The sequence below is a fragment of the Notolabrus celidotus genome, chromosome 21 (genome assembly GCF_009762535.1).
Source record: "Notolabrus celidotus isolate fNotCel1 chromosome 21, fNotCel1.pri, whole genome shotgun sequence".
NCBI lineage: Eukaryota > Metazoa > Chordata > Actinopteri > Labriformes > Labridae > Notolabrus > Notolabrus celidotus.
Window position 1 is genome coordinate 12,516,584 of NC_048292.1, and position 17,077 is coordinate 12,533,660.

General features: G+C 40.9%; 1 protein-coding gene across 2 annotated transcripts in view; it reads left to right on the forward strand.

The window, feature by feature from the left end:
• Positions 1-291: 291 nt before the first annotated feature.
• Positions 292-17,077, forward strand: part of anks1b (ankyrin repeat and sterile alpha motif domain containing 1B) — a 375,728-nt gene continuing 358,942 nt past the window's right edge. The window contains exons 1-2 of one of the 2 annotated variants that reach the window (XM_034673234.1): positions 292-377; positions 2,154-2,629. In XM_034673234.1, the coding sequence (XP_034529125.1) occupies positions 2,499-2,629 (131 nt within the window). In that variant the 5' untranslated portion in view covers positions 292-377; positions 2,154-2,498. Of the gene's footprint in view, positions 378-1,951; positions 2,630-17,077 lie in introns of those variants that run through there. The other variant, XM_034673233.1, reaches the window with a different exon arrangement.

Sequence of the window (17,077 nt, forward strand, 5' to 3'; positions counted from 1 at the left end):
TGCTCTTGTTGACATACTACATACCACATGCTGAATTTTGGCCAAATCAGTACGTTCTGCTAGTATAGTAGGCAGTTTCGAAAACAGCCATTGTCTTAATTTCACCCCAGTTTGTCCACCCCAATCACAAAAGTCTGTCTCCACCCCTGGAAATAGCAGCTTTAGGTGGGTGGAGCACGTGAAGGCGGCATCTCCAAATTCCAATTAGGCAGCAGTGTAAAGCCATCAGGCAGGTCCCAGCATGTACCAGAGGCTGGGTTGATGGGAGGGGTTGTGTTTGCTTCCCAGGCTGTCAGCATGAAGATGAAATCACTTGAAAAAAAAATCAACTACTGCTTTCATTTTCCATTCACAAAAGACCTGCTATGAAACAAAGGGTGGGTATTCTGGTGTCTGATAAAATTCATTCATTTACAGCAAAGGAGATGGGAGTATTACTCCAGCGTGTGGACTGAACTGCGCATGTGCGGGATTGATAGTGCAAGTTAATGCTCGGGATTTTTGCAACAATGGGCGCTGCAGGGTTCGAGTAAGACTTTTTTAAGAAACAAACAAAGGCATCGACTCCTGTTGGTGTAGTAGCATCGTCATCCACACCCAGACTGTACAGTAAGTCAGTACAGAAAGCCACACTGGATAACAGCGGGGGAAGGTTGTCTCCACCTTCAAAGTAAAGGTTTAAGATCATCTGAAATACATGTTCCACTGTTTGGTATTCCCAGCTGTCTTTTCCCTGACAGACAAAAAAAACAACATTTTGTTAGTTTGTATTAGTTAACAGAACAAGAAGCCTGCTTTAGGGCCCCAGATTAAGCATATGAAGTTATCTTATACTGCTTTGTTGGTAACACAGATACAGCACCATTTTTGGACTTAACTGCTTAAAAGTTTTCAAGTGATAGTCTCACCATGGACTATACATTCTGTTCATTTTAATGGGGCTCTTGTGACTTCTTTAATATTATTTTTCCAGCCTACATTTTGACCATTTATTAAAAAAGATAAACTAAATTCATAATTTGAATTTTGATTATGTATTTGACTTTTTGTTTGTTTATTTGTGTTAGTTTTACCTGTTAATTTCTCTATCTTCGTATTTTTTTCAGTAAATGTAAGCCTGCTATTGGCTTGCTTGTTTATTTGCCTGGTTAAAAACTAAGCATTGAAAATAGTATATTTCTATGCACTTACTATACTAATTAAAATGATCTTAAGAACAGCATTTTAAGTGCTTTATTGTAAAATTGAGACTAGTTAATGCCACTTTAGCTGGCTACCTAGCTATCTAAAGTGGCATTAAGCTAATGATAAACTATACACACACAGTAAAATAAGATAAGATAAGATAAGATATTACTTTATTGATCCCCAGGGGGAAATTCAGTTGCTGCAGCAGACACAGACATAAGTACAACCAAGAAAAGTTCCAATTAGTAAAATAAAATTAGTAAAAATAAAAATAGATAGAATACAATTTGGATATATACAATGTTACAAATGGGATTTAGATAAATACAAGTGTTAAAAATTGCTTAAATAGCAGTAATTACAGGCAGTATTAAAAATGTTTCAGTAGTGACAGGTTGACACGGTGTGGTTATGGTTGGTAATGACAGATTAAGCAATATAATAAATACATATGGGTATATAATATGACGGTAAGTTGTAGTAACAATAATAATGTAATATAACATAATATAATATAGCAAAGATAATAATGTAATATGTTTAAAACATGTAAACAAATGCACATACAAACAATCTTTATTTAAAAGACACGGAAGGACAGACACCAATAATTCTCCTGTTAAAGGTTAAAGGCCAAAGAAAGAAAGGTTTAATCAACAACTTAACATGAACGGTAAAACCCTTTATTTTGAAAGCTCCGACCGGAAGTGGACATTTCTATAACAGCTGCCTTTACACGCGTGTCTCCGGCTGCACTGACAATCACCGGCCAGTGCGGTAGGTTCACGGCGAAGAGGTGGAGAGTACAGCGGGGCTGGAGAGCTTGGTGTGAAGGCTCACAGGGTTTCACCCCCCGCCTTCTGACGACTGGAGCTTCAGACCAGTCAGGAGTTCCTGTTCGGCCTGAGAAGGACTTTTCTTTTTCTTTCTTTCAAACACACACTGTCTTACTATTTACTTCACAGATACGCACTGGAGCTCCAGCGTCCCCCTGCTGCGCTTGTTTGCGCTGAGGTTACACCGGGGAGCAGTGCACGTCAGCGGACTCACTCGGGAGGAGACCACGGAGCCGAGCGTGTGAATGGACCGAGGTTATAAGGCACCAGGGGAGCAGTGCACGTCAACTCTGCTCTGACTGCAGCATCAATAACACCTATTACACCGTCCAGCAGCAGCAGCATGCAGTGAGAGGAGCTCTTTCAGATGCTTTCCCACTCCACACAGTAAAGGAAAGGAGGTCGGAGGGGAGGAGGATTTATGGGACATTTGTTGGATTTTCATCACCCCGTCGTTGCAAACTTGTGACCGGGATGGGGAAGGAGCAGGAGCTGCTGGAAGCCGCCCGGACCGGGAATGTGGCCCTGGTGGAGAAATTATTGAGTGGGAAGAAGGGGATTCTGGGGTCAGGCTCCGGCTCTATCCCTCTGCCTAACCTCCTGAGGTAAGAACCCACTGTCATCTCTTTCAGAGCACCTTGGGGAGTCCCTTGGGGAGCTCCTGTGGGGTTTCCCATGCTGCGAAATTAGACATAATTTAACTCCATCATAGGTCAATGCACTGAAACTAAACCAGAAAGACACTACTCCAGCTTCATCTTCACTCCTCCCACCTGCAGTTGGGAGAGCATGCTATAATCATGTGAAAACCTCCAGATTAAGGTCTCCAGTGTGTGTATGGTTGTTAGTGTATACGTGTGTGTGGTTGCAACATGCTGCATTACAATAGAAAAGAGAGGAAGTGTGTTATGCAAAGTCAAGAGGTACATTGTACAGGCCACATATGCATAAGCAGAAGAGTGCATGTGTGACAGAAGTGATCAGAATGTGACTGATCTTTGGTTTAGTCATCCCCTGACTGACTGTCCTATCTGGGTGCCAGTGTTGGTTGGCTCACTGAGCACAAAAAGAACAGATAGTACCTTCAGATTCACAGCTCTGATGGCTGTCAAAATGCTGATTTCTCCAACATGAGGACAAGAGAGTGTGATACTCACATGATGGATGCATTTATAAACCTCCCCCGTGTGTCTTTAGGCTTGTTTTAGGCGCACAACAACCACCTGAACCCACCTCCCTGTCTTTGTGTATGACATTCATTACAGAGGCATTATAAGTTCCTCTTCTCTTTCATAATATCAGGGCATTGATCGTGGAGGGACATTGCTGTGTGATGTTTGTTTGGCTCTGTGTCTGTTCACATGATGCTGGGAAAGGCCTGACGTGCAGGATGTCCAAGTTGGAAGCGAACCAGCTCTCCATTCATGATGCCAGGAGGCAAACAATAAACAAACATGGATTTCCTGAAAAGCTGATGTGGATTTGGCAGAAATTGGCAGCTCTTTTTTTTTTTTTCATTTTTGAAACCACTGGCATCACACACTGGTTTTTTTTTCAATTACAGAAAACCAAAGGGCTCTTCTTCTTCAGCATGGCCAATTTTCTTTATAGGTAAATGATTTTTAGGACACAGTGATTTGATGTAAAAACAAATATAATAGCTGGAAATATAAATGAGTCTGAGATGAATCCATTACTTAATGAAAATAAATATGCCAGCTATTTTGATGATTGTTGAATTAATTCAGTGACTGATCGTTATAGTAAAAGTCCTGCTTTCTTTTAACCCTCCTGTTAAGTTCGTTTCTCAGGAAGAGCAATAATGTTCCTGGGTATTTAATTATCCAAAAGTGTCAGAACCCCAAAAAAAACCTAATAAATATGTTTTTAATCTCATTTTTAACTCCATTACTAACCATTTAAATCAATATTTGGTGCAATAGTGTTCTTTAATCCTCACAGATCATGGTCCAATGAGGATAACTCACTCGTTTTTAATGAACATTCTTGTTAAACCTTTTTTAAATGTACATCGGAAAGCCCTAAATATAAATACAATAGTTTTACATGACATAGATTATATTTTGAATTTTGAATTATTCTTTTTTTATGAAGTGAAGTTGATAAATTAACATGAGACACCTCTTTTTTCCACATGCTGCCCTGATTTTTAGGCTGTTTTTAGCTGGTTTTGAAGGCATATTGCCTAAAATGTGAAATGAACCATTTTAATTTTATGTGTTGATTTCACCTATTAAGCCAAGCAAACTCGTTTCATACCAAAAAAATACTTTTAACATTTTAATTTTAATTTTTGAACTTTAAAAAGGGTCAATTTGACCCACAACATAACAGGAGGGTTAACAGTCAGATGTATCAGTCATGGAGAATCTTTGATGTGGGAAATTAAAAAAAAAGGCATGCAGTCTATCACTTGGTCTGACACCAACACCTACAGGTGGTTTCAGACAACAAAATAACCGCATAGACTTAGTCACTCTTACCACTGATGATTTTCTTTGTTTCCGTAGGTCATAAAACGGCCCACGTGTTCATTTCAGACTCATTCTTACCGACTAAAAACTCCCTACAGTAGCTTTAAAGATGAATTAAGAGAACGATCATTAAGCTAACTGATCATTTGCAGCCCTGGATTGAATATCCCAAAACCAAACATCCAGAGGCTTCCTCTTTCAAAACTCAAACCACAGAAGCTTTAATCTCGCCTGTGAGAACAACTGCTGAGGTTATTATTGTCCCCCCTCCTCCCGCCCCTGCAGCCTCGCCCTCTTCTCTGCCGAAGGGTGAGGCAGAGCCAGGTGATTGAGAGATCAAAGGCTGGGGGGCATCAGGGTGGAGTACCGCCTCGGGCCCTCCCAGCAAAGTCACGACCGGGCTGAGGTCGCATGCCGGCAGGGAGGCTGCCAGGCCCAGCCGCTCGAGCACTAAGACAGGAGGATTCATAAAGTTGTGTTTCAGGGCTGATCTGTGGCTTACATGTCTCAGTAGAGGAAGATACAAAAGGGGGTCGCAGTAGGAAGGCAATTATGCAGAATAAGAAGAAATAAAAAGGGACGATTTTTACATATACTGGCAGTTAATGATAATTTCTGCAGGCTTTGTTATCCTCAGAGCGCCAAGAAAGGAAAGCATCATCAGGTGTCAATAAGCGGTCAGGAGCTCATGCTCATACGTGGTTGGAGTGTGAGATATTATTTTGTTTACGCACACTTCTATGTTTCTGTTCCTTTTATTCCACACTGATTTCCTCTCTGAGTTTCTAAATTGTTGAGGTGGGAGGGAGTTATTGAAATCGCTTACATGCACATCTTTAGTTAGTTCCTAACCTTGTATCATGAAAAGAGAAGTAGGTTTCCCGCATGAAAGCTGTGTCCTAATTCCATATTAAGTACCAACTGTACAATAATAAATCCAAGCTGTTGAACTATCTCTGCTTCTCGTCATGCTACCAGCTCGAGGGATGGGAGCGTTGGTAGGTCAACTACTGAGTATTAGCTGTTGGGTGGAAACTTTGCACTAACACTGAAAGTACTCACAGGATGAAGCCTTCCTAACTCTACTCTCTTTCAATCTTTGCAATGAAATACACTAAACTGGTGTTTATATTGCAGAGGTAATGTTTAGGTTTATCATATCCTCTAGAGCAGGGGTTCCCAAAGTGTGGGTCGGGACCCCCTGGTTGTGAGATGTCTTCCAGAAAGGTTTTTTTTTTAACTTATCTAAAAATAGTACATTTTACCCATTATAGTAAAAAATATGGACAAAAATAATAGCTAAACTTTAAATAAAACCTTGAAAAAAGAAAATGTAATGAGCTTTCTTTTTGCCAGATGACTCCTATGTTTAGGATTAGTGAACAGTTAATTATCAAAAGCATCAGTAGCAGTAGGTTAATTCATAAACGCATAGGAAACACAGCCACATGCTCATATAGGTCAGGTCATTTTCTGCAGACCAGCTAAATGAAGCCACATTAAATCACTTTGAGGGATAGTGGGGGTCACGAGTTTTTGACACCTATATTTTGGGGGTCATGGGCTGAAAAGTTTGGGAACCCCAGCTGTAGATTGGAGCTCGTTCATACGTTTCTGAGTTTCAGTTCAGCAGTAGATAGTAGGGATGGGCATTTCAAGCCAAAATACTATTCAACAATAATTGGAATCTATTCAACGATTATTCAAATAATCCCCCACACACACACACCTGTCCCATTAACGTTCCGTTTGTGTTGCAGTCGTGTTAACCAGCAGCAGGACGAGGCGTTGCTAGTAGCGGGCGCTGACAGCGTCTTTATTATAACCTTTATTTAACCAGGAAATGCTCATTGAGATTAAAAATCTCTTTTCCAAGAGAGTCCTGGCCAAGATAGGCAGCAGCACAGTTACAGAGTTACACTTTTACAATAGACATAAAAACAACAGCTACACAACAGGTACCTCCAGAAAAACAGCATCTCACATTTAAACAAAACATCTACAGACAGATGCTTCAGCCTCCAAGTTGTTTAAGGACCGCTTAACAGCATTCAAAGATATCATATCAGACAGTTTTAGACCCTTTTGTAAGGCATTCCAGGTCGAGGGAGCAGCAAACCTGAAGGCCTCTTTCCCAAGTTCAGTCCTGACCCTCGGAACAGATAGTAATAAAAGTTCCTGAGACCGAAGATTATGACTTCCTAAGTTCTTTTGTGCAATATATGCAAGGAGGTAATAGGGAAGTAGTCCTAGGATGCATTTATAGATGAGAAGATGCCAATTTTTTTTTCCTGCGTGACGACAGGGAGGACCATCCTACTCTCTAGTGTCTTCCTCGATCTTTACGTCGGTGTTTCTGTGACGTGGCGTGTATGTTTACATTTTACAGCCATGCTCAGTCTCTGGATATACGTGTAGTAGTGTGAGATTCAGGAACGGAGAAAATAGTCTCTTCTTCTTTTTTTGCTATTTAATGCAGTTAGCATTCATCTTCTTCTGTTTGCTAATACGGTTAGCAAGCAGCTTTAAGACGCTCTATAGCCACCGTCTGGTGGGTATATCGTATTACAACCAGGCACCGGTAAAAACGATGAAAAATTGTACTTTTAAAATGAGAAAAAATTAGCAACTCTTCGATTTTTACAAATTGAACGAATATGCAAAAATCTTTGTCCATTTCTTGTAGATAGTAAATTACACAGAGGCCTCACTGTGGCTTATTTTACAATACAAAATAAAACTGATGATCTGCTTGAAATAAACAGGTGTTAAGTTTGTTGAGATGACAGCATATTATCCAGATATGTGAAGTGCAAACTTTGTCGGATCTTTCCTCAAGAGGAAAAGACGACTTCTCAAAAGCTTAATTTTTGAACGAAGGTTGAATTAAATAGAATTTTTGATGCATTCAAGGATGTCAGGAAATCAAAGCACTGGCTGGCTTTTGTGAGACAGGGTCAAGCGCACATGTCGCTCAATTAAAATTTTCATCTAGAACAGCTCGTTGTATACAAATGTACGTTGAAATAGATTAATGAATTGTCGTCAGATTAACAACAATAGGCATCAGGATGTCATGGCCACTTATTGTGTACTCTACAAACAGAAAGCAGATCACTTCCCATGCTGAAAACAAGACTTCCTGTTATAGATTCAACATTTTCATGTAGAGATTAACATGCGACCGCCATCAAAAGGAAGTTGTAATCCATCCGTACTAGTATCACTTTATTTGCTGACTTTATTTTGGCCAATTTCCCTTGTTAACACTCTTCAAACTTTACTCTACCTTCACTAATGAGATGTGTTCTCTGTTCGTCCTTCACGCCATGAATCTGAGCTGATAACAGAGAATTAACTGAACCCACACATCCAACTTGTTACTGTACATATCTCCTCTGCAAACAGCGTGTTGGATAGTGTGTTTGCTTTTCAAATTAGCATTTAGTGGAATTGTATGAGGGACAGGGATTATTTACAAAACACCGAATTAACTTGAAGCTCTTTGAGGGGATTACAGAATGACACAGCAAAGGGAAAATTCAGATCGGACAGACCATACAGAACCAAATTATAGAACCAAATACGCTTGGAGGGTCGAGTTGAGGCCACACAGATGCATTATGGGTGGAAAAAGCTGTATGTCTACTGTTTTACACACACTTGGCTTTTATGGGGTGGAGATATTAGTCCATGAGGGGATGTCTGTCGAGCTCCATCTGCACATCTGCTTGTGTGTGTGAGAGTGATCTTTTGTGTGAGGCTCCCCTCATAGAGGAATATTTGTACTGTAGCAGATGAGTGAGTCAACAGAAGGGTCACGGCGGCGGAGGAGGAGTGTGCACAGGCTAATGTTGTGGGAATGATCTCCGGGAATCAATGCATAGTTTCCCATCTTAAGGCCTCTGAGCCATTCGCAGCATTCCTAAGTCATGAGGTTCCTCTTTTCGCCAAAAGAATCCCACTAAACGGCCAAGTGGGACATGAACATGGACACACACACACATAAGCACAGGATGTAGAGAAGACGATCCCCCGGCTGTAATGATGCCGTTTTGTGGTGTTGGGGAGTGTTTTGCGCACGAACACACACGTGCACACAGTGGAAAATCAATACTGGATGATCTCATTGCAGTTTAATGGGTCATATTTGGTTGTAGATGACCCACACTGCACATGGTGGCTGTGTGTTAGAAAATAAGGGAACGTTTTTAACTTCTTACCTTTTGAATATTTTTCTAAATACTTGGATGTTCGTACGACTCAAGTTTTCCATTGTGGTGCATATTTCTTTTTTTTTTTCAAACTTTATTTATGAAGTTTTGGGTTTATACAACATATAAACATGAACACACACATATCGACAAACTGAACTCGTATAGACAATACCCACATTAACCCCACCCAACCCCCTGACCAAGAGCACATCCTAAATACAGAGCAACAAAGGAGATTCAGGAAGAGGAATAAACAGAAATAACCAAAATGACAAGGCAACAGATGGTAATAATAATAAAAAAAAAAGAAGAAAAAAAAGAATAATAATAGAAAAATAAATATAAACAATATAAAAAATAAATAAGAAAAAGGAGCGATAATCTGACATTAGGTGAAATATATGGTGTACATTTCTAATCTAGAAAATTAGATGTTTCTGCAGCTATGAATGTTTTTAAAACTCCTGTGGGGAATTTTCTGTTTGTGTAGAGTCTGGCGCCCCCTGTTGACAAATTGGTGGTAACGGATTTTGTCTTGTAAATGTGTATGTTGTCTGTATTTCACAAAAAAACATTAGGCATTAAATATTACTCATTGGAAATAATCAATACTAATATTTTTATTCCCACTCTATACTGATGACCTCATTTCTTGTTTAGGTCACACACAGGCTTCAGTATTAACCCTCCTGTTATGTTGCAGGTCAAATTGACCCATTTTAAAGTTCAACAATCTAAAAACAATTGTTAAAAGTATTATTTCGCTTTGAAATTTCTTCTGCTTGGCTTAATTAGCATAAACAATATATACAATGAAAATGGCTTATTTCACACATTCGCAATATGTACATTTGCACTGTCATGTAAAACTATTGTAGTTATATTAAGGGCTTTTCAATGTACATTAAAAAAGTTTTAATGTGACTTTTCATTAAAAACCAGTGAGTTATCCTCATTGAACCATGATCTGTGAGAATTAAAGAACACCATTTCACTAATTATTTATTTAAATGGTTAGTAATGGAGTTAATAATGAGATTAAAACATTTTTTTTGGGTTCGGACACTTTTGGATAATTAAATGTGCCCTGTGTCAAGTTGACTCAGGATCATTATTGCTGTCCTTAAGAAACGAACATAACAGGAGAGTTAAGGTCAGTCTGTTTTGTAAACTCCTCACTGGAGCTTTAAAAAGAAAGACAAAAGAACTGTAAAATACATATAACACAGACTGTAAATATCCAATATTTTTAACAGCCATGTTTCCTCCCAGACTGTTTACATTGCAACAACAAATGTCTCAGAATGGACAGATTTTCTAATATTTTTACAATCAGAACCCTAAATAGACCAGAATGCATTGCATCTCAACCACCCAGACTGTGTCTTGAGTCACTCCTTATATCTCACCCAAAGCTGGTGCAAGCTGTCAGGAAATTACACTCTGCAAGAAAGAATAGGAATTTGCATATTTGTTCAAGCGCCGTTGTGTTAATGTATTCATTATGGCTTTAAAGGATCATTTAGGTTTAATAAAGCTCCCATAACTCGGATACATCATTGCACTTTATTGCCAATTCGTCTTAGGATGGTTATTATGCTTTTTTATAGATGAAAAGTACAGTTATGCACCTTTTTTTTATCTCATTGTATCTGCTGATAAAGTATGCTTCATTCTCCTAAACTCAGGGCCTGTGTCCACAATAGACTATATATTAAATGAACAGCGTCGCTCCGCCTTTTCCTGTTGTACGGTTTTGAAGCCAAAATATCCCGTTCCAGAACGCAGACATCTTTTACATTTTCTGCAGCCAGAGTCTGAGCAGTAGGGCATTTGTGCGTTTCCACAGTAACAAGCTCCGCCCTACAGCTTACCGTCCCAAGGTCCAACGGAGTTTCTCTCTACAGCAGCTGTCAATCAAAGTAAACCCGGATGTAAAAGCCCGTTTTTTAAAAGAAACTTCTCCGAAAAAAAAGGCCTTGAACACAAAACGGTCAAATAATAACTACATATCACAGCATACGGATGTGAGAAACATTTGAACGACGTATTCGTATTTATTTTTTAAAGTTTGACTGCAGCCACATTCAAATGAATGGGGGAGACGAAGGTTTTTGACCTATACTGCTGCCAGCCACTAGGGGGAGCAGTTTTTGTGGCAGCCTCACTTCGAACCGAGCAAGATGACGTCCATTTTATATACAGTCTATGGTGCCCACTAACAGCGTTATTTTGCACTGGTAGGGCCTTTTTTTGTAAACAAAACAAAGTGGAAGTGGCGCAGGACAACCATCATAACCCAGCAATAGTAAGTGCTGGGGAGAAATGCTGTGAAATAGATGTTGTTGGTGCTGCCGGTGCTGCCATTACTGGACACAGGCCAAAAAATTCCCCTGTTTACATGATATGCTGTGACTGGATGTTACTCAAGCAGAATACACATTTAACGTTGTTGGGGACAGAGCTGTATTTGATCTCTGGCTGTTACCTGATCCCCTCACTCAGGTCTGCACTGTTGCTGATTGAATCTTGAGGATTTGATCAGTGCATCCCAAAAGTATCTCCTCTGCTGTACCTGTGCTGTTTTGCATTTTTATCCCCCATGGGGGTCTAAGTTTATCACACCCACACTGATACGCCAACTTGTAGCCCTTGATAAAGTCTAGTGTCTCGGGTCTGAAACAGGTAAGTTGCACTGAAACTCACAAGGATGGAAATGTTCTCATCTTTCTGCTTGTACTCTCACAATACTGCTGCTTCTGCCCCAAGCGGCAACCTCCAGTCTAAAAATATGAGTCCAATGCGGAAGTGCTAAAAACTGCAGTTCATCGAGGATCCGCTTGAGGCTGGCTCCGGAAGTACCGGAAACCACATCCACAACAATTCAAAAAAGACGATCTTTACAGCAGAAATAAACATGTTTACAGCCTGGTACAAAAGACGAGTGTAGTCTGGATAGCTCATTTCTAGATCGGCACACACTGTAAAGGGGTGAATTTTTTTCTAACTCTGCATTTTCGAAGATATTGAGATTACGAGTCTTCCAATGAGAGGCACAGCTGACTTGATTGACAGGCGGGAACACTGTAGCTGTTGGCTAGGACGCTTAAAGCCCGCCTCTTTACGTCACAATCGCTCAACAGCAGCAATATGGCTGCCACCGACAATTGGCCTCAAAACAGCGCTCCAGAAACAGATGGGTGACGTCACGGACACTACATCCATATTTTATACAGTCTATGTTCTGCCCCAAAAAATGTTGGGATGTTGAGTAAGTCATTATGGACAATATAAATAACCTAACAAAAGAAGCCGGAGCAGATTAAAGGAAAGATTAAAGGCAACATAGTGTTTGATATTTTGAGGGTTTGTCACCAAAACGACTACACAAGTAGACAAATGTTTATCGTTGAACCTCTGAGAAATAGTTTGAATTTAAAATGCAATAACGGAACTTACAGCAGGATTGCCAAGCGGCTTTAAAAGTAGGACAACAGTAAAATTGAACCATCAAAGATTCTGTGAAAAGGTGATGTCTACTCTGGGGATTGAGATTGCAGTATGTCTTATGTTTTATATTGATCTTGGACAACCATAAACCATCTTATGTTCCACAATATTTAAGACTTTGTGTTCATATTATTCCAACTTTTTACTGAGCAAGCTGCGTGAGAAAGGTCATGATAGGATTTCTCCTCAGGCGTCTTCCCGTGCAGACCAATAATAATACCAGTGATGATACATTTATGATGACAGTCTTTTATCACACTCATCACATTGTGTGTATTCCCTGAAATGAAGATGAAAGTGTGTGTGCTGTGTGTGACAGCTCACAGACTGTGATGGAGTGATGCTGGTTGAAGCTGATACACTTACAGAGAGAATGAGTCATGATACAGCAGATGGTCTCTCGTCCCTCCACTTTCTCCCGGCTGTAACGTTCAGGGGGAAGCCCCTCTTGATTTTAGGCCCTCTGTGTGTGTATGTATGTGTGTGTGTGTGTGTATGTGCGTGTGTTTACCTCCGACTCCTCTGCAAACAAACAACCTTTAAGTAGAGTTTAGTGACTCCCAGAGGACACACACACACTGAAGCACACACTTGTGTATAGACTGTTTTAATTGGTATTCTCGCCGGCGGTCGCCCCGTGAGTGTTTCCTGATGTCTTCCCCTGCTCTCGTTGGAGTCTCTAAGCAGCTCAGCATGGGGGCTCTGGATTTGTATGTGTGTGTGTGCAGAACAGTGACTGCTGTCAGTGTCGTCCAATAAGCATGACGCGCCAGAAAGAAACCCACTAAACTCTGTTTATTTTTCCCAAGTTTTTTTTCACAGCCACAGCACTTAAGCTCTCTGCTTCCGGAAACAGCGAATCAGAAGACTGAGAAACCTCTCAAAAAGTCTGGCAGGCTGCGTCCTTGTGTGTATGTGTGTGTTTTTGTGAGTCCCAGTATGACATAACTGCCGTCTCTTGCATAACTACCAGTAGTATTATCCACAGTTGTTTGTGTGTTTGTTGGGGAGCAGTAACAGTGAGATCTGACGGTGAGATCAAAGAGCGGCATGTGCTGCTGGACACCTGGACTGAGGGGTCAAAGGTTATCTGTGGAGAATGAAAATCATATAAGGACACGACTGACTTGACTCCCGGATGGGAACACATAGCTGTTGGCTAGGAGGCTCAAACTCCGCCTCTTTACGTCACACTTTGCCTGGTTGAGTTCCGCATTTCCAATATGGCTGCCGCCGTCGATTGGCTTCAAAACAGCGCTCAGGAACAGATGGGTGACATCACGGATACCACGTCCATATTTTATACAGTCTATGATTACTACACACACGTACTTGTCTTTAATACTTTGTGAGGACAACACTCTGTAAGCTTTTTGTGTGGCCTATCATTCTCAGTGTAGAATAATGCAAAAAAAAAAAAAAAATCTATCATCAGAAGGAAGAAGAGAGTCAGAATGTCACCCCAAAATGAGGAACATTCATCAGGGCCAAACATTTTATTTTTTTGAGGACTTTTTTTTCTTTATTTGATAGGACAGCTGAAGAGAGACAGGAAACGTGGTGAGTAGAGAGCGGGGAAAGACATGCAGGAAATGGTCGACCGGCTGGGAATCGAACTGGCGACCTCTGCAATGAGGACTGTAGCCTCTGTATGTGGGGCGCTTAGACCGCTCGGCCACCAACGCCCCATTTTTTGGAGGACTTTGAAAAATGTCCACATAAGCAAGAATGTCCTCCAAAGAAAGGATGTCCTCTGAGGCTTGGTCCTCACAAGTATCTAAAGACACAAACACACACACACACACACACACACACACACACACACACACACACAAAGAGAATCTTTCTTTCACTAATTATTCTTTTTATTGGATTTACTGCGACAAACTGTCCCTTTAGATTTGCTGCTAAGTATATTGACATATTTGGATTAACACACTGTTATATTACTTATCAATAATTGGCTACAAAATGAATTGGCATTAAACAACTTTAAAGATACAGAGACAGCTTTACATGCTTCTATTTCATCACACTAAAAGTCTTGTAAGCTGACTAAACCCAAAATCTGTTGATGGACTACAAACTCAGCTGCCAGGCTTTTGTACAGAACCAAAAACATGTTCACACCGTTCCTGTTTTCCCTTCCGCACACTGGCTCCCTGTATGTTTGTAATTGATGTGAAGATTTCGCTGATTACTTTTAAAGCTCTCCACGGTCTGTCTCCAGGCTACACATCAGACCTGTTAGTACGGTACAAGCCGTCATGCACATGGAGGTACTAAGACAGAAGTCTTCTTTGTGAGAGGGGGAGGCTCTGAGCAGTCAGGTCAGTTCAGTCAGTGATCTCTTTTAAGGGTCCAAAACTTTTATTGACAAGACTCTCTTAATTTGACTCAAATTTAGATTATACTTGAATTGAATTTTTTAACAAATTCCTTTAAAATAAGTTTAATCCTTGTCTTTGCTCTTACTTTATGATTCATTTGATTTCACTGATTTTGCGACTTGTAGTTTGAAAAGTTCCTAATACATTACGTTTTTATTTTCATGACTATTACTATCATTAATAATAATAATAATAATAATAATAATAATAACAATAATAATAATAATAATAATAATAACAATAACTGATATTTATATAGCGCCTTTCAAGCAACCCAAGGTCGCTTCACAGGGTTAGTTAGGCGGTCCGGGGGGTAGGTGGGGATATCTAATGGGGACAAGCCTTGAGGAAAAGGTACGTTAACTGCTTTCTTAAAACTGTCCAGGGTTGGGGCGCTGCTGATGTCTAGAAGGAAAGAGTTCCACAGAGTGGGGGCTGCCACACTGAAGGCTCTGTCCCCAAAGGTCCGCAGCTTAGTCCGGGGGATGGAGAGGAGACCCAGGTCCGAAGACCATAGGAGTGTGTTGGTGGAGGAGGTCAGCCAGGTATTGGGGGGCAAGGGCATGCAGGGATTTGTAGTTGAGGAGGGAGGATTACAGCTGATATCAATCGACCTGATACATTTTTAAGCCAAGGTGCTGGAAAAGATCTTTTTGAGTCTCTAAAATGCAACTTTGTAATGTTAAATATAAAAGGAAAGTTATGGTGGTGCAGTGGGTAGTGCTGTTGCCTCACAGCAAGAAGGTTACTGGTTGGAGTCCCCAGTTTGCATGTTATCCCCGTGCATGCGTGGGTTCTCTCCGGGAACTCCGACTTCCTCCCACAGTCCAAAAACATGCTCTGTTGATTGATCACTCTAAATTGCCCACAGGTGTGAGTGTGTGCGTGAATGGTTGTCTGTTTTTCCTGTGATAGGTTGGCAACCTGTCCAGGGTGTACCCTGCCTTCCGCCCAAAGTCAGCTTGGATAGGCTCCAGCCCCCCCGTGACCCCAAACGCGATAAGCTGTCAAGATAATGGATGGATGGAGTTTTAAAACAACCAAACAAGCTACTAGGTTTAAGTCCAAACTTTGAATACGCTCAGTTGGCATTTTTTATACACATTTCTGGCATTTAACATAATGATAATCTAATTTACAAGAAAAAATACCCTTTTATATTGCCAGCAAACATTTTTGGAAAACTTGGTTGTGACACACTTTAATTTTTTAACACAGCATGGCTGTGAGTATCAAAACAAGTTAGGTCCTTGCTTGTGTTTTAGAGAATGCTACAAAATGATGGCCAACTATTTGGCTATTGAGAGTGTTATGGAAATCCAGTTGAAGGTCAGAATTTGGAACAAACATAAAGTCTTAATCTGGAGTGTTTCCTGAAAACAAGCAGAAAACACACTGAAACACCCTGAAACATCCTGAAACACCCTGAAACATCCTGAAACATCCTGCCTCACGCTGCCTTTTAGTGTTGTTGCTCAGGAGTCACTCTGTGAATCTTTGGCCATCATTTTTGTTTTAGTTCAGGGTTCAACAGCGGCGCCGGTGCATTGAGTTTGTCTGGAGCCAGACTGATGAGAGAGGGGATGTAGGTGTGAATAGAAGTGTGTGTGTGTGACTCTGTTTGTGTGTGTGTGTATCTGCACGTACGTGTGTGTGATCAAACTCAGAGGCTTCTTACATCTCCATTAGGGTCCGAGCCAAACTCTGCTGCAGCATCCTGCCAAGAAACTGAGACCTTCATACTCGTGCACACAAACACTCTCTCTCTCTGTCTCTCTCTCTTTCTTTCTTTCATTCTTTCTCTCTGTCACTCTCTCTCTCTCTCTCTCTCTCTCTCTCTAAGCCTCTGTCTCTCTTTGTTCCTTCCACAATTTCAATCTTAGTTTTTTGTCTCAAATCTCTTTTTCTTGCGCCCTCTGTCTCTCTCCCTCCATCTGGTGCCCTGGATTCTGTCAGTATCTCTCTCTGGTGTCCCTTCCATCCCTCGCTTCACTCCACAATCTCTCTCCTCCTTCTCCTCTCTTCCCTCCCTGCTGTCGCCCTTTATCGTTTTCTCCTCCCTCTGCCCCCTACCTTATCACAAAAACTGCCCCCTCTCTCTCTCTTCGTGCCTCTCTGTCCATCCTTCTCTCTATCTCTCTCACACACGCACATCTCTTGCCGCTCTACATCTGTTATCACATGTGGGAACATCTTTTACCCATCATGCCTCTGGGCACAACACCAGCGCTGGTTTACGGTGGCAAATGGGGAATTCAGGGAATCTACTGCTCTTCTGAGAACTGCTTCTCCCTTATTACCTGTAACAACCTGAGATTTATGAGTACTGGGGGGGTCGTGTCAGGAAAGAGAGTGATGAAGTGAGGGAGAAAATCCATGACCTGAAGGTGGGGATGGTTGAACGTGTTGAAATCACAAATGAAGACAAAAGAAAATAAAGC